Source organism: Quercus suber, unplaced genomic scaffold, assembly GCF_002906115.3.
Source record: "Quercus suber isolate HL8 unplaced genomic scaffold, Cork oak 2.0 scaffold_61, whole genome shotgun sequence".
Lineage (NCBI taxonomy): Eukaryota > Viridiplantae > Streptophyta > Magnoliopsida > Fagales > Fagaceae > Quercus > Quercus suber.
In genome coordinates this window covers 173,156-196,041 of record NW_027069526.1, presented here as the reverse complement: position 1 = coordinate 196,041, position 22,886 = coordinate 173,156, and the positions used below count along the sequence as shown (strand labels likewise).

At 33.9% G+C, this 22,886-nt stretch overlaps 2 protein-coding genes across 2 annotated transcripts; both read right to left on the bottom strand.

The window, feature by feature from the left end:
• Nucleotides 1-10: 10 nt before the first annotated feature.
• LOC136067168 (bromodomain-containing protein C631.02-like) lies at nt 11-2,615 on the bottom strand. Its single transcript, XM_065772662.1, has 4 exons — nt 2,508-2,615; nt 675-1,324; nt 465-542; nt 11-289 (listed from the first exon to the last, which is right to left on the bottom strand). Exons 2-4 carry the CDS (start codon nt 1,287-1,289, stop codon nt 11-13), a joined length of 972 nt encoding a protein of 323 aa, XP_065628734.1. The 5' UTR covers nt 1,290-1,324; nt 2,508-2,615.
• An 18,694-nt stretch (nt 2,616-21,309) lies between these two features.
• On the bottom strand, nt 21,310-22,484 carry LOC112033349 (UPF0481 protein At3g47200-like). The gene is made up of 3 exons (XM_065772661.1): nt 22,356-22,484; nt 21,910-22,176; nt 21,310-21,822 (listed from the first exon to the last, which is right to left on the bottom strand). The coding sequence occupies exons 1-3, from the start codon at nt 22,482-22,484 to the stop codon at nt 21,310-21,312; spliced, it is 909 nt and encodes a 302-aa protein (XP_065628733.1).
• Nucleotides 22,485-22,886: the final 402 nt, after the last annotated feature.

Sequence of the window (22,886 nt, the reverse complement as noted above, 5' to 3'; positions counted from 1 at the left end):
ATTATATGAATTAACTGGAAGAGAGCATAATCACAGAAGTCTCACCCTTAGTTCCCCATTGTTGTTCACTGTATAACCCAGCAGCTGTCCAATACTTCATAAAATTCTTCTTCACCCGCTTCATAAGGTCCAAAATATAGTCACCTTTATTGTTATACTTATTGCAGTTCTCCCAAATGTACTGTACATCCTTATAAACATCCTCCGAGTTCATATACTTCACACCATTTTCAAGATTGCCACATATTGTTCCAAAATCCATTGGTGTATCTATGACATCAAAGTAATCCTGGTTCCAAACAAACACCACCCACCCCAAGGGAAGAATTTTATTAGTCAAATAAAAGAGATAGGGTATGACAACATGATGGTATACCCTAAGAAATTACCATCCATTGTGGACTAAAAATAATTTTAGTGTTTGACCCTAACTAAATACTGTATTTGTGCATATTCATACTTACAGGAATTCCAAGAGCTACAGGATCCACAGGGACATTGAAGGGTTCTGCTGCATCCATTTTCATTACCTTCTTTATCACCTGTGGAAGGGTAAATGAAAACAAGAATATGCTCATATGCAGATATTTAAAAAAGAAAATAGCAACAAGATGTTAAAAAGTTTGCATAATCAGAAGTTTAAACAAAGATTCATCTTAAACGATCCAACATACCGTCAAGCAATCATCAAGTTCTTGCTTACTAAATTGAGCATCCTGATGAGGTATCTTTAGCTCTTTCTGGTGTGGACTCTCACCCTGAGCAACAGCAGCACTACCACCACTTTGATACACACTTGGATTACCCAAGATCATCGACGATTTAATCTTGATACTCCCAGCTTTCTTAGCTGGATTTCCTGAAACACCAATAGGCAATGAGTTTGCACTATCTTCCATTCTCTCCACACCTACACCTTGCCTTTCAAAACCCATTTGCTGGCTACTCTTATCAGTGTCACTGTGAGTGGGTGCATCGGAAGAAGTATGTTGAGATTCCAACATCTTACTTGTCCTCAGTTTCACTTTCACACGCCCAACTGACTTTCCCATTGCCTTATCAATGGAACCATCGGGATTAATACTTGCAACATTGTACGGCTGGTCAGTCCCTGTTGAAGAAGGTGTATCAACCTCCATTCCAGATTCATATTTGTTATCATTCCCAAAACCATCCAAACCCGAATTATCTTCTGTATTTGCACTCACCAAATTTATGGATACCTCATTCTTACTCACCACGGGAGCCCCTTTTGGTTTTCCTTTCTTGTGCCCTCGCTTACGCTTCATATTCTAACCCCAAAAGTAATTTATTGTTTCCTACACTAACATCATCCAACAATAAGTTTCACTACAAAAACACTAGCATTCCATGTCACATTACAACAGGGCATAACCAGATTCTATATATATAAAGAAGTCCAAAGATTACACATTCATTATACCTGCAATCAAGTAGAATGCATATTTTACCATTGGATTCCTAGCTCCAATTTCATAACCCAAAAAAGGAAAAGAAAAAATATTTTCTTCTATATATTACATGCCACCAAACATTGAGCATCATTATAACAGTTGTCCTATTGAATAGTTGAGCAAAAACCAATTCTTTTGAAGAAAATTAAACCCAGATTCTAAAAAGAAATAAGCCCAAAGATTACATATTCATTATACCTGCAATCAAATATTGTGCATAATTACCATTTAAACCCCAGCTCCAATTTCATAACCCAAAAAGGAAACAGAAAAGAAAATCTTCTAAATTACAAGCAACCAAACAAGGAGTTGAATTGAAAAATCTTCTCCTTTTAATTCATTTGAACAAAAACTGATTCTTCAGAGAAAAACTAAACCCAGATTCTTAAAAATAACACTTTTCCAAGAAAATATATTTATTTGACAGGATTCTTTCTTTCTTTCTTTTTTTTTTTTTTTAAAAAAAAAAGAGAAGTTAAAATTCAATAAAGAAACTTTTCACACCACAAAAGAAGAATATAGAACAAATTCTTAAACCCCCAAAACCCCACACCCCCAAAAAAAACCCAATATGTAAATTTTTTCATTTGAAGAAGGAAAATTTAAAAAAAAGATAAACTTTCGCTGAACCCACTTCATAAATCAATAAAATTATAACTTCTATAAAGTATAAACCCTTGAAGTGAAATTTGTTTTTTTCCCAAGAAACTATTTTCCGTCAAAACAAACACGGAATAGAAAGCAGAGAAACCCTAAAAACAAGTCTGAAACATTTATTTTAAAAAAAAAAAAACATGAATTAAATTTAGAGTGATTATCATAAGATTCATAACTAATATGCGATTCGGGTTTTTATTAATGGTGAAGAAAATCTAAAATCTAAGTCTTTTTTAGATGTTATTGAAAAACCCGACTGGTCTGTCAGAAAACAAGAATGACAGGCGTTTGTTAATCAATTATCATATAATAAAAATTTACACAATATTGAGAGAGAGAAAAAAAAGAAGAAAAAAAGAAGAAGAGTAAGAGTACCTCTGATAAATCTGAGCAACAACGTTGTTTGTGTTTTCAAAAGTGTTTATATATATATATATATATGTTTTGGAGCGGGAGTTAGAGAGAGAGTTTACTCGAACGAGAGACAAAAAGTCACTTAGTGAAGTTTTAAATACAAAATAGAGAAATAAAAATAAAAATAATTTACTTATAATAATAATAATAATAATAATTCCTCCCAAAATAAAATAATAATAATAATATATACATACATATAGATAAAGGGTTATTTTTAAGAAAAATGATTATCTAATTAAATTAGGGGTATTTTTTACCCTAAAAAAAAATAATTAACTTTTTAAATCCTCTAATATATATAGATAATAATAATTAAAAGTAGGTTTAATTACCCCTTTAATACCAAACTAGGGGCGTATATGGGTTAGATTGAGTAAGTTTCTACTCAATCCATACTCATTTGATCATATCAAGTGAAAAGAAACGAAACCTATTGTTAATTAGTTAGAAACAACATTTTGACCCTGCAATTCTTCATGTGTGGTAGTTAGATTTGGTCAAAACCAATTAATGATGGAAATAAAGAGTAGAAGCAAACGGGAAGAGACAGAGAATGGTTTCCACAAGATATGGCTGGAGATCTTAAATTCTTTGCCAGATTTAGTCGGAGAACACCATATCTCCGCTATATATGGGTAGAGAAATCGTGAGAAACAAAACTAAGCTAGGACGAGTTGATTTTGTTGGATTCCTAAGTAGGGAAACTGACACTTGACCCGTTTGAGGCAAGTTTTGAAACATTAGAACTGTTATCGCTTGCAACTTGCCTTGCCATTGAAACCACTAGAATCCCAGTGGGTCGGCTAAAGCCAAGTGGGTTAGTTGGTTTAATAGGTTCTTGGAAAATTTGATTCTTTATGTGTTAATGTTTGATTAACGTGTTAATTTACTTCCTAATCTTTTGGTATTGTTTCAAAATAGTTGTTGCAATTTTTTTTTTTTTTTGCCAAAGAATAGTTGATGCAAGTTGCAACAACATATGTGTCTATTGTCTCTTTTATTTGCTCAAGAAAGACAACTTCATGGAAAATATGGGCCTTAGAATTTGATCATTCTCAACCTGACATTCTTTCCGCTACCCATTGTCGGTGCCAATGCCCCATGTCATCACTCATCCTTCAGGCCCATGATTTTATTCTTCTTCTTTCTTTGCGTGGCCTTTGCATAACTGTAATTTTTCAACTAGTTGGAACTTGGAACATTGGTGTGGGCTCAAAGAGATAAGTACTTTAAATGCCATGGTTCTCTCTACCCCATCATTTTTGACTTGTTTTTCTATAATAATAATAAAAATAAAATTCTATAAATTAAGTACTATTATTATTTTTAATGACAATGTGTTGGTCATGTGCTCGTTTACTTAAATTATTATATATACTAGTACATTATATATTCCTTTCACACAAATATATATATTTCTTTCACGCAAATGTTATTCTTCTATATGATACTTACATATAAAATTCACCTTTATGTAAAAGAAAAAAAAGCAGTACATTGAGTACATCGAATAATCTCATCATAGTTTTGAACTTTTGATACCAAGGAGAGCAAATTTTTTTTTTTTTTTTTGAGAAAGAAGGAGCTAGTGCAATATTTAGTTTGCTTAGGAGGTCCACCGCTTAATGTTATTAGAACTTAGAAGCATAGTGGGGGGTTGTGTTCGAGTTAGTGCTTATTTCACATAATAATAGGTCTTAAATGGTGAGACCCAAAATGATACGAGAGAAATCACCAATGTTCCATGAAAGTAATTTTCCTTATTTATTTATTTTTTATTATTTATATTTTTTTGGTGGGGCCGTGCTATCAAGAAATATCAACTGACAACTCCACGCACAAACAAAATATAAATTTATTTTTTTTGAAGTTGTTTTATTCCCTGAAATTCATTTCAACATGACCACGTAAGTTGCTTTATTTATAGTTTCATTTGCTCATTATTTATCCATAGTTGCAACAGCATTTGGTGTTGGAAAGATCGGGATAGCAACCGGGAAAACGAAGTGATTTATGTGCACTAGTGCAGGCTTCTTCACATCTCTCATCTGTACAGGGAGCAGCAATAGTGATGAAATCTCTGCATGGTCCAAAGAGGCCCTGCCCGAACGTAGGACCTGTTTTCAAAACCAAGTAAAAATGGAAACCCATTAGACATGTTAAAGAATAGTTGATGCAAGTTGCAACAACATATGTGTCTATTGTCTCTTTTATTTGCTCAAGAAAGACAACTTCATGGAAAATATGGGCCTTAGAATTTGATCATTCTCAACCTGACATTCTTTCCGCTACCCATTGTCGGTGCCAATGCCCCATGTCATCACTCATCCTTCAGGCCCATGATTTTATTCTTCTTCTTTCTTTGCGTGGCCTTTGCATAACTGTAATTTTTCAACTAGTTGGAACTTGGAACATTGGTGTGGGCTCAAAGAGATAAGTACTTTAAATGCCATGATTCTCTCTACCCCATCATTTTTGACTTGCTTTTCTATAATAATAATAATAAAAATAAAATTCTATAAATTAAGTACTATTATTATTTTTAAAGACAATGTGTTGGTCTCATGTGTGCTTGTTTACTTAAATTATTATGTATACTAGTATATTATATATTCCTTTCACACAAATATATATCTTTCTTTTACGCAAATGTTATTCTTCTGCATGATACTTACATATAAAATTCACCTTTATGCAAAAGAAAAAAAAGTAGTACATTGAGTACATCGAATAATCTCATCATAGTTTTGAACTTTTGATACCAAAGAGAGCAATTTTATTTATTTATTTATTTATTTGAGAAAGAAGGAGCTAGTGCAATATTTAGTTTGCTTAGGAGGTCCACCGCTTAATGTTATTAGAACTTAGAAGCATAGTGGGGGGTTGTGTTCGAGTTAGTGCTTATTTCACATAATAATAGGTCTTAAATGGGGAGACCCAAAATGATACGAGAGAAATCATCAATGTTCCATGAAAGTAATTTTCCTTATTTATTTATTTTTTATTATTTATATTTTTTGGTGGGGCTATGCTATCAAGAAATATCAACTGACAACTCCACGCACAAACAAAATATAAATTTTTTTTTTTTGAAGTTGTTTTATTCCCTGAAATTCATTTCAACATGACCACGTAAGTTGCTTTATTTATAGTTTCATTTGCTCATTATTTATCCATAGTTGCAACAGCATTTGGTGTTGGAAAGATCGGGATAGCAACCGGGAAAACGAAGTGATTTATGTGCACTAGTGCAGGCTTCTTCACATCTCTCATCTGTACAGGGAGCAGCAATAGTGATGAAATCTCTGCATGGTCCAAAGAGGCCCTGTCCGAACGTAGGACCTGTTTTCAAAACCAAGTAAAAATGGAAACCCATTAGACATGTACACTCATGTTTTCAAATTCTACACAAATATAGAGCAAATGAAGATTTACGCAGTCTATGTACTATACCATTATGGTGTGTTTGAATGGCCGGATTTGAGTGATTAAAATCCAAATATCTTGTTTGGATAATTTACAAAGGGTCGAGAATTTGGATTGGACAAATTTGCTAAGAATTTTAAACTTTAAAATTCTTGAATTTGAAATAACTTCTAAACCTATAGAATTTTAGAAATCCATATATATGACAGATTTAAATATTTATGGATTTGGAATTAAGGCATTTCAAACCCTTCACATTAAAATTTAAATCCAAATCCAAATTCAATTATCCAAATGCATCCTTAGTGAATTTCATAATAAGCCAAATAGATAAAAGTAGCATATTTTTGAATCTTGGATCTCATGGAAAGATAGGGAGGTGCCACCCAAATGACAAATTATACTTTCTACCACTATGACAAATAAGCACAATGAAAAAAAATTGGATAGCTTTGAAGGGAAAGAAAAAATAAAAAAAATACTGTGACTTATTTACAGTTAAAACATTCTTAACTATTTAAATAGGAGGTATTATTTTTTTTTATTATAAATTTTGAGTTATCAATGATTATATATAGATGAAAAATATTTTACACCCCAAACTTCAAATTAGAAGTAACTTCGTTTGTTCTCAGCAAAAAAAAAAAAAAAAGAACTTCGTTTGTTAAAACGAGAGGAAGTGAGAATCGACTTACTACTACTTGAAAAAACTATTAGAAACACCATGAACAAAGCGAAAGGTGAAAAGCACTTCATCTTAAGCAAGAAATGGACCTCGGTATTATGCAGATTTTCAAATTTCAACTTCAAGAAACTTGTTATTTATAAGCCAATGCTAATTTAAGCCATATAAGTAATACTTATGAATTTTGCAAAATTAGGCAAATCGAATTATTATAATTTGATTTGGCAAATCTGATCTAAATCTACCATGATATATGTAAATTGACAAATCTTATTTAATCTAATTTGACTAACAAAGTAGATGAATCTAAAGATGAAAAGGAAATTAAAGTCCTAATCTTATGCGACCTATCCTAATGTTGGACAAGGTAAAATTGCCAAATATAAAGGATTTAGTTCCAAATCCATAAATATTTAAATATGTTCTATATATAGATTTCTAAAATTCTATGGGCTTAGAAGTTATTTCAAATTTAGGGATTTTAAGGTTTAGTATTCTTGGCGAATTTATTAAAATTCTTGGATTTTAATCACTTAATATCCAAATATCTTGTTTGGATAATTTACAAAGGGTTGAGGATTTGGATTTGATAAATTCGCCAAGAATTTTAAATCTTAAAATCCCTGAATTTGAAATAATTTCTAAACCCATAGAATTTTAGAAATCCATATATAGAACATATTTAAATATTTATGGATTTGGAAATTAAAGCTTTTATTTTCATTATTATTGAAATTACCATATGTTTGGCAATTTTACTGAAGAGTTTTAAGGGGTCTTTAAAAGCTGAAAACAATTTTAAGATTAAAGATGAAAATTGAAGAAATTATAACTAAGCTTTATGATTTACTATTCATGATTTATATATCCAAAACTTTGTTGCACTATTAACTATCCTTTGTGAAACATTTAACGCTAGGAAAATTCTTAGTTTACATTGTAATAGCAATATAAGATTTACATTATTAGTTTCTTTGTTTTAAATAGTCCCCTCTTCTATTCTATTGCAATCTCTGAATTATTTACATTCTGATCATAATCTTAAAAGAAAACCATATTAATGAAACTTGTTTACAACTGAAGCATTATTATCAACAAAATCCAGTTAAGTTCCAATCAATTCAATAAGACAGTTCTTGCTAATGGCTCCATTGGTTTCAACCATCACTGCCACTCTGTTCATCCTGCAAACAGAATGAGAATGTCAAAGAAACTGAATTAGGATCTGTATGGTTAAGATTTTGGTTAGTGGCATAACCGCACAAGTGAATAACTAGCAAAGCTAATGTATAATGAAACAGGTTAGTAGACGACCAAGTCACATCTTTAATTGCTTCAAAACATAAACAATGTTAGACAGTTAGCCATCTTTCATGAAATTGATACATCAAACCACTAAGAATACTTGAGCAAAAATGCAAGAAACAAGTATGAAGCTTTAAAAAAAAATAATGCCCCTATACACTACCCGTCATTAAGTCAACAATCAACAAATAGGTACAAATTTACAGGCATGAGAGGCCACATTTCAGAATGTATAGATTGATTCATTCTTCACAGTGCCACAAAATTGAACTAGAAGTCTAGAACACATTTTCAGAATGTACAGACTACAGATTGATTCGTTCTTCAAGTTCTTAAAGTCATATTTAATGAACTCGTACAATAAATCTCATTTGCTAACACAATTGCATTCACTAATATTCAAAATCAGAGTCTTAACATCCAAAGTATGTCATCTTACTTGCTTCTTGAGGAATCTTTCCATGTATGATGTCATCTTAGTTATCTGTGCTTCCATGCAAGTGTATCTTTGCTCCATGGCCTCCATTTTCTCCACCATCTTACTCATCTCTGCAGTAGCTATCATCTTGGCCTCTGAAAGGCTAGATGTTGAGCCCAATACATCAGAGGGATTTGGTACTAAGCCATATGTGCGCACGTATCCAGGTTTTTCTTGTCCCATGACTTTAAAGAAGATATCATCCCGGTCATTTGAGGTCTTTGGTTGCTGTGATGCTAGTTCACGGAGCTTTGACTGGCATGGAGAAGATTCAAGAGTTCAGATTATAAATCACCTTGAAAATTACACTTGGGAAAATATACAAAACCCCCATGTGTTATTCAATTAACTGTTTACTCAAAAAACAATACCATAGGAGGCTAGGTGTTATACAATTAATGGTTTACACAAAAAACAACACTGAACGGTTTTTAGACCTCTTAAAACACAACAATTGGATTAACCTAGTTAATTAGCCAAGTGATTAACTTAGTCAAATTATGCAAATTTAGGTTATCACAAACACACAATCATATCAAGAATATAAAGCAGTGGAAAAGTAAATAACACAATTATATGATGACTCAGGAAATCACACGGTAAAAACCTGGGAAGGATTTGACATAACTATCCTCAAGGTAAACCTGAATCCACTATCTTGAAAGAATCGAAGTTCATACAAAAGGACTTACAAGCACCCACGCTCAACTTCCTAATGCTACCCACTAGTAGAACTTACTGACACGACCACGTGCAAACTTCGAATCCACGGACTTTTTCTTTCTTCGATTCTCCAATCAAGATACAAGCATCCCCGCTTGTGTTTCTTTAAGCTCTAATGGCAGCAACTGAGTTGTTCATCAAGATTTTGATATTATCTCTACCTTGAAAACCCTAAGTTTATGTGAAGGAAAGCTCCTTAAGGATTTCATAAGAGATTCACACAAACCGCAAAATATGAGCAACAATACAATCAGAGCAACTCTCAAAAACATGATTAGGGTTTTGTCTTATATACCTAGGGCAAAAACATAAAACCCAAAATATCTAATGAGATAGGGCTGAGTTGGAAATTCTGCAGAAAAACATTCTGGCCGACTTTCGATCGATCGAGTCTATCCTTCGATCGATCGAGCTAGGCCGAAATGCACTAATGCATCTGCAGCCTCTTGATTCCAACTTTACATGAATTACACAAATTTAAGCAAGCCTAAACAAGACTAAACATATTATTTTGATCATGGTTTGCCAACATTACACATTAGAGTTCTAAATACATCAAATCCTAAGTCTTTAGAACCTAACAAACTCCCCCTTTAGCAATCCGTGACAAAACACAAATTAAAAGCTCAAAATTTACAAATAAAAGCCTTTTACAAAATTAATACTCATGACACAAATTCAATCCTAACTACTATCCATCAGTTACAAGTGTAGACAACAGCTGAATTGAATCAACCTGTATATTCTTGAAACACTCAACAAACGCATAAACACATGTGTGACAGAAAAACAGTAAATCAAACGATATGTACACTAACTCTCCCCTTAAGTTAGATACAACAAAAAATAAAACAATCTTGCATGTTTCACACAACACATAATAAAGACATATATTAATGAATAACTCATAAATATAAATCAATAAGCAGTGAACACAAGAAACAAGAATAATGTATATCAAAATATATGTATCTTCCCCTAACATGAATAGCCCTAAAAAAAATGATATACACAGTGAAGCTCCTAGATACAATCTTATATCTCCACTAGCTCCGCAAAACAAAAGAAATACTTCCCTTAACTACAGAAACTCCTCTATAGTGTCAAAACTCTACTCCCCCTTTTTGTGATGGAATGCCAAAAGACAATCACACGTCATCATCAAAAGGAGGTGGTAAGGGTGAACGAAGATGCGCTAAGTCAGCTCGCAAAGCACGTATCTCATCAAGCAAGTCCACCAAAATCTGACCATGAGCTACCTGAACGGTCATGACAGTCTCCAAGGTACGACGTATATCAAAGTCATCTGAAGGAGGTGGAGGAACATCATCAACAGCAGCAGCATCACTAGCAGGATCAGTATCATCCTCATCAGCAAGACCTGTAGAAGAAGAAGGAGGAAGTGCGGTACCAGAAGGCTCAGACCTAGGGTGTTTAGAGTTAGCTCGAAGATGAGCAGCCCTCTATCTAAAAAAAGACGCACCTATGGGAGCAATAACATGTACGGGCTCAGAAGAAGGGAAATCATCTAGACCAAGATATAACATAATCTTATGAATAAAAATAGGATGGACAAGAGCATGAAAAGAAGATGAACTCTTATAAACTTCGTTCAAAGAACGAAGAAACAAGTAAGAAAAACTAATAGGAGCATCAGTAACAACAGCGTACAAAAAGACACACCGCTTGAGAGGAATGGTGTGAAGATGAGAAATAAGCCATATAGAATGACATTTTATCCTGAAGAAGAGATAGTGCAACTCAGATAGCTCAGCAGTGGTGGATCCAGTAATGTAAGACATGACATTACTCAAAAGAGGAGACTCATCATAAGGGTAGACAGGGTGTTGGACCAAAGGTACCCCTAAAGCATCAGCCACTACAGTAGGAGTAATGGTGTACTCTAAACCTTGTATCCAACTCTTTACCAAAGTGTTGGAATCATAGATGCGGATAGAGATGTTCGAAAAGAACTCTCTAATCAGGGTAGCTGGAGGAGGAGGATCAAAAATATCCAATAGAGGTAACCAGCCCCGATGCTCAAAGTTAGCCCTAATGACAGGATCAAGCTCATCTAACACAATAGAACGCTCAGGCCAAATCTTTCGCCTAAGGTTCAGTGTCTCAAAAATCTCTTGGTTTTTCTCAATAGGAAACTTCTCATGGTCAAAAGAATGTGGGGGAGGAGAAGGTGAGGGAGCAGACCTACGAGCTCTAGTCTTCCTAGGCATGATGCTAATGAAAGGACAAAGACACAAGAAGAACCAAAAGAACAAAATAAAAGCACAAACCAAGGGCAGATTGCAAGTTAGCACAAAAAAAATATAGAACAAAAATCTATATGATGTATGAACAATTACAATATCATGATGCATGTTCTAATGCAGTAAACTAAAGTCAATTTAAGTTCAATTTCACACAATTGGCTTGAACAAGAGTTTCTAATAAAAACCCCAAAATTGAAAACCACTTGTTAAGATTTTTAAAAAAAATTTGACTAATTGATCATCACCCAAGTTGGAATACACAAAATAATGATCAATTATATCAATTCAACAAGCCAATTGCATCAATTGAACCCAATTTGAACAAATCCCCAATTCGAATAAAATATAAGCCCTAGAATTTTCAATTTTACACAAATTACAAAATTGACCAAATTAAACCTTCAATATCATGTTTATATCAAGTCCCAATAAAAACCCAAAGATCAATTTCACTTAAAAAGGCTTGAATCATGAAAATCCCCAAAAAGAATAGCTCCGAAAATTGCATGAAAAATGCATAAAACTTGAGAATAAAAGAAAAAGGAGGGGTAAAATAGACTTATCGGCCTTAGAGAACAAATTCCTTTCAAAAGACTTGGAGGAAAACGACAAAAAAATTGCTGAGTGAGGTTGCCGAGTCGAAAAGAGAGAAAAAGGTTTTGAAACTATTTGAAAAAGTCAAGAACAGTGTTTTTAAAAAAACCCGATTCGCGATATTTGATTGATCGAAAATTACATTCGATCGATCAAATCAACCCGAGAATCCTAAAAGGATTTTAAGTAATTTTTGATTGATCGAAAAATAGAATGGATCGATCGAAACAGGTAGAGGCTCAAAAAAATTTAAGAAAAAACACAGTTTTGAAAAACAACAACCACATGCATTTTGGGCACAACTCTTCAAAGCATTAAAATTGATAAATCAAAATGCATGAGTATGAGATGAAATGCTTTTTCAAAAACTCAAGTTTTAAGCTCAGTTTTTCAAAGAAAATTTCAGCCATTCTCCCTTTAAATTTTTAAGCAAAAAAAATGTTTTGCATAATACTCAAGGTATTTTCAAACTTGGTTGGTCAGACCAAAAACACACACAATAACATGTACAGTGTTTAGCAAAGAGTAACTTGTTGAGATACATGTGAGGTGATATGTGAATAGCAATCAATCACAAAGTCTACAAAATTCATCACATAGAATTCAAAAGAGACTATCACCTAAAGAGTTACATCATATAACTCTCACATCTCCTAGATCATAAGCTTGCAATCATGTAAGTTTCTTGAATTTTGCCTACATACAGATTTTAGTTATGTGATTTGGCATCAAGCCTAATAGTACACACTAATTTTAATTATGCGATGTGGCATTAAGCCTAATAGTACACACCAATTTTAAGCATTAAGCAATTAAACCGAGACTACACTTTATGTTCTTTTTGTGCATGTACTACACTTTCTTGAGCACAAAATCTTATGATATGCACTAAGGTGTTCATGATTGGCTAGTGAACATTGGTAAGATAGTTATTTATGCCTTTCTCAAAAGGATCAAATTCGACAGTCAAATAACATGTGACTTCAAGATTAAGACAAAGTGATAAACATCATAAATATCTTTCCCACACAACATGCACTACACAGCTTCAACTAATCAAGTGCAATAAATAAACTCATCAAAACTAAATAAGGTACACAAGACATGTTATGTGTAAATAAATTAACCAACCTTGTCTTCAAAAACCAAGAAAAATAATGACAAAACACAATTTGCTTTCCCCTTTTTTTTTATTCAAAAGAGGAAAAAAAAAATCCTAAAATGAAATGCATGAATGTTATGCAATGCAAGTCCTAGAAACAAAAAAACAAAAAAACCAAAGAACAAAAATCCTAGAATAAAATGCATGAATGTTATGCAATGCAAGTCCTAGAAACAAAAAAACACAAAAATCAAAAAACAGTAGTCATAAAAGAATAGAGCAATGAAGCACAAGAACCATATTAGAAAGACTTAATTAGATCGAGCCTTTTGCATCCAAAATCTTTTAGATGTACCATGAGTATTGGAGTTCCTATTCACGTTCAAGTGAGTTCCAACTCTAGGATTGGAATAAAGGTTTAAAGCCTTTACCAATTCACCAATGAGTGTCATGGGATCTTGTGCTTGAGGCACAAGCACTTTTGTTTTATTTGCTCTCTTAGCAGCTTGAAGCTTGTAACAGTTAGGACGAATATGTCCAAACTTCCCATAAAAATGACAAACCCAAGCAGGTTTACCATGCATCTTGTCCTTAGAAAGGGTAGACTCCTTATGTTTAGACTTTTTCACATCAACCCTAATCTTCCTAGATGGTGAAACCATGATTTTAAAAACCGGTACGGTGAAAAAACCGGAAAAGAGACTGATTACTGGTTTTCTGGTCGGATCAAGGTTCGATCGATGGTCGAACCGGTAAGTCATAAATAATTTAATTAATAATTTTTTAAAATTATATAAATAAATAATAATTTTTTATACTAAAACTAATTAATAATTTATGAATGCACATGTAAACTTAAATGCTCTGTAAACTATAATGCTCTATAATTCATTAACTACTAATAATTGAAAGAATAATTGAATATAAAAGTTTACTTGTGGAGTAGTGGACTAAATCTAATAATATATTGTATATATATTATTTAAATGTTTATAAAATTTAATTTTTGGTGAAAGTTCATATAATATGTTATGCATCTTTTAAAATGATAATAGTAACCAGTTAGTTTTATATTCCGCAAAAAAAAAAAAAGTAACTAATTAGTTTATACCTAACTCAATGAACTTATAAGTTATATATATATATATATATTAAATAATAAAATAAAGAGAATGAAAGACCATGAAACAAGATAAGAAAACATTAAATAAAAAATGAGAATGATGGTCACGTTGGGAGAGTAAAAATGAATAAAAAAAATTAGAACCTGTGGATTTAGAAAACCCCAAAACTCAAAAAGCCAGCCATTGCCATTGGAACTTAAAAAAGTCAAGCCACTGTCAGTCATTTTTGTGTTTCCCACGTCTTTCATATTTTATTAAAATATTTTTTTTTCTATATCACGTCTTGCTAGTACCCACTTCAACTTTAACTCTTCACTGGGAGAATGTGCAGAATAATTATGAGAAAAGGTTGTATATGGTTAGTTAGGCAACACTTGAAACTATAAGGGAAACTAGACATCTCGAGTTTTAGAATTGAGATCCATATTTGAAAATGTCACAAAGATCTCGAGTTTTCGAAACTCGAGTCCATGCAAAAAAATTTTTAGTTTTATCGCCCTATAGTGGCATTTTTAAGTCCTATAGTGATGTTTTAAAGTCCTATAGCGCGTTTTCTTGCAATTTTTTTTATAAGTCCCATGCTAGGTTCAGGAAGCCCTATAGTGGCGTTTTTTAAGCTCTATAGTGACGTTTTATAGTCCTTATAGCGGCGTTTTCCTCAAATTTTTTTTCTAAGTGTCGTACAGTGAACCCTATAGCTCTTATAGTGATGTTTTTAAGTCCCTATAGCGGCGTTTTTCGAAACTCGAGTCTTTAAAACTCGATTTTACTTGAATTTTTTTCCACCTCCCGAGCCATCCGCTTACAAAGCGAGACTTAAAACTCAAGTTTTATCATGGAACTCGAGTTTTAGACACTCGAGACGCACTTTCAACATTGTTTTGAAACGTGACAACTATCTTAAATTTTTTTCTATTTATTGTTAAATGGAAATAAAATTCCTCTTCACTTTTCAAGTTTCTGGCTCTCCGCCTCTACCTCTCTGTTCAAGCTTTCAAGTTTCACGCTCTAAAGTTTGAACCTTGTCCTCTATGTTTAAGCTTTAAAGTTTCAACATCTTCCTCCCTGTGTCCATGCCTTCAACCCAGTTTGCAAATGTCAATGAGTCAATGGTGCCACCAGGCCCACTACCCAACGCTGTCCCAGTGTTAGACTGAGAACCTAACAATGCTGTCCCAGTGTTAGGCTCTCGCCAGTGGCGTAAGACAGAGTGGCCAATAACTGGTTCAACCATACCGGTTTTTTTTTTATGGTTCAATCGTCCGGTTTTCAGTTTATTCTGAGTTTTTGTTATTTTTCGGTTTTTAATCATAATCGAACCGGATTAATGGCCGGTTCCCGATTGAACCGGTCGGACCGGCCGGTCCAGTCTGGTTTTTAAAACCATGGGTGAAACTTCTATTGGTTTGACAACCTCACTCACAGAGGGTTTAACAGTTTCACTCACAACCTCACTCACGGAATGTTCAGAAGATGATGAAGGAACAAAGTTTATGGAATGTGGTGCAGACACAAAGCTGCTTTCAACAAAACCTAAACCAGATTTGTCAGAAGGATACTTTTGAACATTTAGCATTTGATCAAGTTTAGAACTAGCAGATCTAGTAACAGATAAATCATGTTCCAAAGTTTTAACTTTATCAAGAAAAAGCATATTCTCAGATTTCACATTGTTCAAAAGATTATTAGCATCAAACAATTTGACAAACAAATTTTTCTTTTCAAGTTCAAGAGATTCAATTTTCTTTAGGCCAAGTTTAACATTTATAGCATCCTTTACAGCAACTTTGTAAAGTTTATTATAGGCCTCTTAAAGATCTGCATCCTTAGAGAGTTCTTCATCAGAAGGGTTCTCTTCAACAGACACGCTTTCATTGACTACAGCAGTAGCAGTGAAAGCAATGAAATTTCCATCCTCGTCACATCCAGACTCATCATTAGAAACCTTATTATCACTAAGGGTTACAGCCATAGCTTTACCCTCAGACCTCAAGAATGTAGGACATTCAGATTTAACATGACCATACCCTTGACATCCAAAACACTGAGGACCCAAATAATTGTTTGAAGATTGACCAGCTTTTTCTCTAGGTTTTTCAAAGTTATTAACCTTAGTGAGATCATTCTTCCAAAAGTTTATAGGTTCAGCAGTGTTTGTACCTCTTGCCTTTCTGTTGTTATTCCTAAGAAAGTTTCTAAAGTTCTTGGCAAAGTAAGCAATTTCTGTAACAGAGTGCTCATCATCAAATCCACTAGCATCAACATCATCAATAGACTTAAGAGCCATTGATTTGGATTTGTTTGTTTTGGGTAGGTCTAACTCATAGGACTGGAGAGATCCTACAAGTTCATCAACAAGGATGGAGTCCACATCTTTGCTCTCAGTGATGACAGTCACTTTGTGTCTAAAGTCTTCAGTCAAGGATCTAAGGACATTCCTAACAATTTTAGGTTGATTATAGATTTCACCTAAATTAAAAGAAAAATTGACAATATCATTCAGTTTAGCATAGAATTCATCAAAAGATTCATCATCAGACATCCTAATGCTTTCAAATCTAGAAGTTAATTATTGCAATTTATTATCTTAACTGCCGTTGTGCCTTCATGCACAGTCTGAAGGATTTTCCAAGCAGTGTAAGCAACCTCAACATTAGAGATTCTCTTAAATTTCTCTATGGAAACAACATTAAAGATGACATTCATAGTTTTGCTATTGAACCCAGCTGCTTCTTTTTGAGAAGTTTGCCACTCACTCACAAGAGTAGTGGGCTTCTCCCATCCATACTCAACAGAATTCTAAACCCTCTTATCAATAGATTTCAGGAATGCTTTCATCCTTACTTTCCAATAAACATAGTTATTCCCATCAAAGTGAGGAGGAATAACCAGAGAGTGTCCGTGTTCCATGACAACAGGGGTCAAGGATCAACTCAAAGATCAAAAGATCTACAACAAGAGAGCAATCTACTCTGATATCACTTGAACAGTTTTTAGACTCCTTAAAACACAACAATTGGATTAACCTAGTTAATTAGCCAAGTGATTAACTTAGTCAAATTATGCAAATCTAGGTTATCACAAACACACAATTATATCAAGAATATAAAACAGCGAAAAATAAATAACACAATGATATGATGACTCAGGAAACCACACGGTAAAAACCTGGGAGGATTTGACCTAGCTATCCTCAAGGTAAACTTGAATCCACTATCTTGAAAGAATCGAAATTCATACAAAAGGACTTACAAGCACCCACGCCCGACTTCCTAATGCTACCCACAAGTAGAACTTACTAACACGACCACGTGCAAGCTCCGAATCCATAGACTTCTTCTTTCTTCGATTCTTCAATTAAGATACAAGCACCCTTGCTTGTGTTTCTTTAAGCTCCAATGGCAGCAACTGAGTTGATCATCAAGATGTTGATATTATCTCTACCTTGAAAATCCTAAATTTATGTGAAGGAAAACTCCTCAAGGATCTCATAAGAGATTCACACAAACCGCAAAATACGAGCAACAATACAACCAGAGCAACTCTAAAAAACGTGGCTAGGGTTTTGCCTTATATACCTAGGGCAAAAACATAAAACCCAAAACGTTTAATGAGATAGGGCTGAGTTGAAAATTCTGCAGAAAAACATTTTGGCCGACTTTCAATCGATTGAGTTTATCCTTCGATTGATCAAGCCAGGCCGAAATGCACTAATGCATCTGCAGCCTCTCGATTCCAACTTTACATGAATTACACAACTTTGAGCAAGCCTAAACAAGAATAAACATATTGTTTTGATCATGGTTTGCCAACATTACACATTAGAGTTCTAAATACATCAAATTCTAAGTCTTTAGAACCTAACAAATACCACATGAGGCTAAGTGTTACACTTAAAACTTTAGGGGTTCCATGTTTTATGAAAACCACAAAGGGGTTTTGTGTAATTTTTCCATTACACTTGAATCACTAGTGATTTGGTTATTGTGCCTTTTGACTAACTTGATTTATAAAATGTTCACTTTGCCTGCTATTGTTAAGCCTGATATGTTTTCTCTTATCCTATTTCTGGTTGGTTGGAGAGTGATGAGGCCTCTTCTCCACTCTCCTCATCTACCGCTATTCCTAACACACAACAATTTTAACAAAATGCATAACATAATGAAGCATAAGCAGACATAATAACACTTTGAGATAGAAAAGGCAAACTCATGCCAAAACTTAGATTGGTAAAATACAAGTTACTTTAAAATGTAAATAAAACATACAATTTTGTCTGCTGCTTCCTCATTAACAGGTTCCCCATCTTTATGTGTGTGGGTTAATATATACATCTCATCCCTAGTTGGCTCCTCCCCATTTGGCCTCTTCTCCCTCTGCCCTCACATAGAGAACAAGTACATTATGGATGAATGTANTTCTATTGCAATCTCTGAAATTTACATTCTGATCATAATCTTAAAAGAAAACCATATTAATGAAACGTGTTTACAACTGAAGCATTATTATCAACAAAATCCAGTAAGTTCCAATCAATTCAATAAGACAGTTCTTGCTAAATGGTTCCATTGGTTTCAACCATCACTTCACTCTGTTCATCCTGCAAACAGAATGAGAATGTAAAAGAAACCGAATTAGGATCTGTACAGTTAAGTGGTTAGTGGCATAACCGCACAAGTGAATAACTAGCAAAGCTAATGTATAATGAAACAGGTTAGTAGACGACCAAGTCACATCTTTAATTGCTTCAAAACATAAACAATGTTAGACAGTTAGCCATCTTTCATGAAATTGATACATCAAACCACTAAGAATACTTGACCAAAAACACAAGAAACAAGTATGAAGCTTGCATGGAAGCACAGATAACTGCAGTGGGTATGGGAGTTGGGCTTGGTTCTCTCCGCGAGATTCCCCTAGAACTAGTCTGCGCACAAGACAAATACGCCAAAACAAGAAAAATGTATATAGAGTAGCAGAATGATGTTTGTCCAAAAGTTCTGTCAGTAGTTATGAATAGTTAGAATGAAAGACATAATGATACAAATAAAGGAGGAATCTCAGCAAGATGTAGGCTAAAAAGAGCCCAAACTCCAATTTACACAACCTTATTACCCTATGAAGCTATAAAGTTGTGTGATTTAGAGGATAGATTAGAGTAGCAGCCTTTTTTAATGAAATTACAAAGGGTTTGGTTTGTTACGTGAGAAAGGGTACAGACTACCTAGTGGTGCATGATGTTTCTGCTGTAATCACTCTTTTCTCTCTTCTTTCACTTTCAACTTGTTATTCAGATTGCCTCAATTACCATGTCTCCATCTAATCACATCCCTAAAGTTTGGTCAAGTTGGATTTTACATCTTGATGTAAACTTTTTTCAATTATTCAATAAAAACATATTTTTCAATTGTGTTTTTTTTTTTTTTCAAATAATAAAATAAGTGGTAACTCCATGTAAAAGTATTAAGCTAGGGAGGAAGATACAATTATTAAAATCTCCACTCCTTGAGAGGCACCAACTTGACTTCACCATCACCGTGGATTTGACCTGATCTTGAGAACGGTTGAGGGCACAATCTCTCACACTAATGTTATAGGATAATATCTAACAATTAAAGAAAAGGGGAAAAAAAAAGAGCACAACTTAAAAACACAACCAAATTGCATTAACCCAAAGTAAAGTTCAACACAAAAATTCACCAACCTAAAGTAGAGATGCAAGAAAGAATTAAAAATCTACTAAAAGTAAGAAAAAATTTCTCTAGAGAGAGAGAGAGAATAATCACCTTGTGTGTGGGAGTAGAGTTCAACACAAAAATTCATCAACCTAAACTAAAGATGCAAGAAATTAAAAATCCACCAATAGAGAGAGAGAGAGAGAGAGAAGAGAGAGAGAGAGAGAGAGGAGAGAGAGAGAGATCACCTTTTTGTGTGTGAAAGATGTGGATTAAATGGGAGAGAATAACAAATTTATAATAAAGAAGATAGGGAGAAGAAGAGTCAAAATAAAAGGAAGAGTAAGAATAACCATAAGGCATAGAGTAATGGTGTGTAAAAGGTGAAAGGAGGGGAAAATGTTGGAGGAAGTAAGAAATTTAGCAAAATTAATTGCTACACTGTCAATTTTATATAAACATTATATAGATGCAAAAATGCCTTGACACTCTTTGAACTTTAGGATGGTAGCCATTACACACCCTAAAATTTTATTTTAGCCATTTTGCTCGCTAAACTTCAACATGTGTCAAATTAATACTTTAGTTATTCCATCGTTAAGAAGATCAAATGGCTTTGATGATCAAATTGGCTCGTAGTAGATGATGTGGCACAATAAGAATAGAAATTAATTGATTGTGCTTTTCATTTTATATATTAATATTCTATAAAGAGAAAAATTCCTTGACATCCCTGAACTTAGGTAGTAGCCATTATACATCTTGAACATTTTATTTTAGCTAATTTTCTCCCTAAACTTCACACATGCCAAATTAATACTTTAGTTAGCTCGCCATTAATAAACTAACGAATTACCCACTTAAGACGCATGTGAATATTAAAAATACCAAATTCATTCCTACAAAACAGATGGAGAGGAGATAGAAACACATTTTCAGTTAGGATGTGAACTGAGAATCAGAATCACGTATGAAACAAACACATGCGCCTAATCATTATAAACCCTGCACAGTGCACACCAAGTTGATGTTACTACTTCAAAGTCAAGACCATCTTTTTTGTTTGTTTGATAGGTACAACTCAAGCAAAGCAAATCATCAAATGGCTATACCAAACCTTCAAATCATTATAAAGATGTTTTTGCTTCCACTAATTAAAGGGGAGTAGGAGCGGGAGCAGGAGCAAGAGCGAGAGTGAGAGAGGGACAGGGACATGGGGTGGGAAAGGAAGAGGATTTATGAGCTGTGAAATCTGCTTTATCTACAATCTAGAACATGGCAATGGATAAACTAGAAGATGGCAACGGATAGAGTGAGAGCGAGAGAGGGACAGAGACATGGGGTGGGAGAGAAAGAGGATTTATGAGCTATAAAATCTGCTTTATCTACAATTTGGACAATGGTAACAGATAAACTGGATGATGGCAACATATAATATCATCCAACCTAAGTAGCCAATCTTGCTGTGAACAAGGATAAACAGAACTCTGAACCATTTTGACCGATAAAAATGATTGACAGCTACAATTTTCTCGGTTATGCAGTAGTCATCTATGTCAAACTCAAGGTGTTTACTGAGACTATTAAGAAGATTCACCACTTCCTCATTGCCACCCTTCACTTGTTTGATAATCCCAGCATCACGAAGAATATCGATATCTTCTATCGTGTCCACTAAGCTATCCAAGATAATTACAAGACAAGAAAAACACGGAGCTGGATATCTGTCACTCTGTTCATAAGCTATCAAGTTCCTCAACAAAGGGCCAGTACTATCATTGATGAATAGAGGGGGAATTTTCAACTTTCCACTTTTAAACTCCATACCAAGAAGGTTACCAGATTTTTTGCGGAAACGAACACCAACATGTTTTAGTGATGTGGCATTATGTACCTAACGCTTGCCAGGAAGTTTATCATATTTTTTCCACTCTTTAACCCCTTTTACTAGTGAGAGTTGTTTTTTGTGATCCCTAGAAACGAAAGTAGAATGAAACAAAGCCAATAGATGTGGATACTTGCCTTTTGTTTCAAGTATATCTATTTTCAATTTGTCCTTCCCAGGTCTCAAGGGTACAAAAAATTGGAGAGCAAGCATGTTTAGAGTAGGTTCTCGCTTGATGGTAGTAAGCTCAAATATTTTCTGTGGCACGAACTTAGGAAGTTGGTTCTCAAGCATAAGTAAATCATGAGCAATAGTTGGCAACATCCAACGTGTTTCAAAAATGGGCTTCTCCATATCTTTTCCCTTAAAAAAGAAAAGAAAAAAAAAATCAATTCATATAGTATAACTTCGCTGGGTCTATTGAGTTCTAAAAGGTAATCAAACAGACAAACCATATCTAAACATATCTGATTATCAAAAAAATAAATAAATAAATAAATAAAAAATCTAAACATAGCTTGATGCTGCATTCCTAAAATTACCAGGTAACTCTGCAAGAGCTCTACGATGAAGCAACTGTCGAGGGTCATCATCTTTACAAAATCATGACTATTTATATTCTCAAAATCCTCCAAATAGCATTCTTTGGTTTTTCCCTCCAATTCTTTCATGGCATTTTCAAGACTTTGTTCACCAATAAGCCCTCTTATTTTCTATAAGAGGCGATTGTAAAACCGCAACTTTTGAGCTTCCATGAATCTTAACCCAAGTTCATCATGATGAAATGGACCAATGGAGACAACCTTGGGGTTGTAAGCTCTTTCGTCAACTTCACGTACATGTGCAGGAACCTTGAATATTAAACATTTAAGAGGCTCTTTGGCCACTGCATTAGTAGGAGTTTCTCCTTCGCTATCTTGCACACTTGCTTTAGTTATACTTTCACTTCCTTCTTGACTAGATGCACTTGACAGCCCTTCAATAATGGTTCCTACTCAACTGGATGCACTTGACAGCCCATCAATAATGGTTTCTTCAACAATATCCTGTACCACTTCTTCCATATCTTTTAA

Excerpts from the sequence above, each read along its gene's own strand:
- LOC136067168 (XM_065772662.1), bottom strand. The coding sequence starts at position 1,289 with ATGAAGCGTAAGCGAGGGCACAAGAAAGGAAAACCAAAAGGGGCTCCC. Across the intron at positions 543-674 it reads AACTTGATGATTGCTTGACG|GTGATAAAGAAGGTAATGAA; the intron begins GTATGTTGGATC and ends ACCCTTCCACAG. Across the intron at positions 290-464 it reads CTGTAGCTCTTGGAATTCCT|GATTACTTTGATGTCATAGA; the intron begins GTAAGTATGAAT and ends GTTTGGAACCAG.
- LOC112033349 (XM_065772661.1), bottom strand. The coding sequence starts at position 22,484 with ATGAAAGAATTGGAGGGAAAAACCAAAGAATGCTATTTGGAGGATTTT. Across the intron at positions 22,177-22,355 it reads AGCTCTTGCAGAGTTACCTG|GGAAAAGATATGGAGAAGCC; the intron begins GTAATTTTAGGA and ends TTCTTTTTTAAG. Across the intron at positions 21,823-21,909 it reads CTTTGTTTCATTCTACTTTC|GTACATAATGCCACATCACT; the intron begins GTTTCTAGGGAT and ends GGCAAGCGTTAG.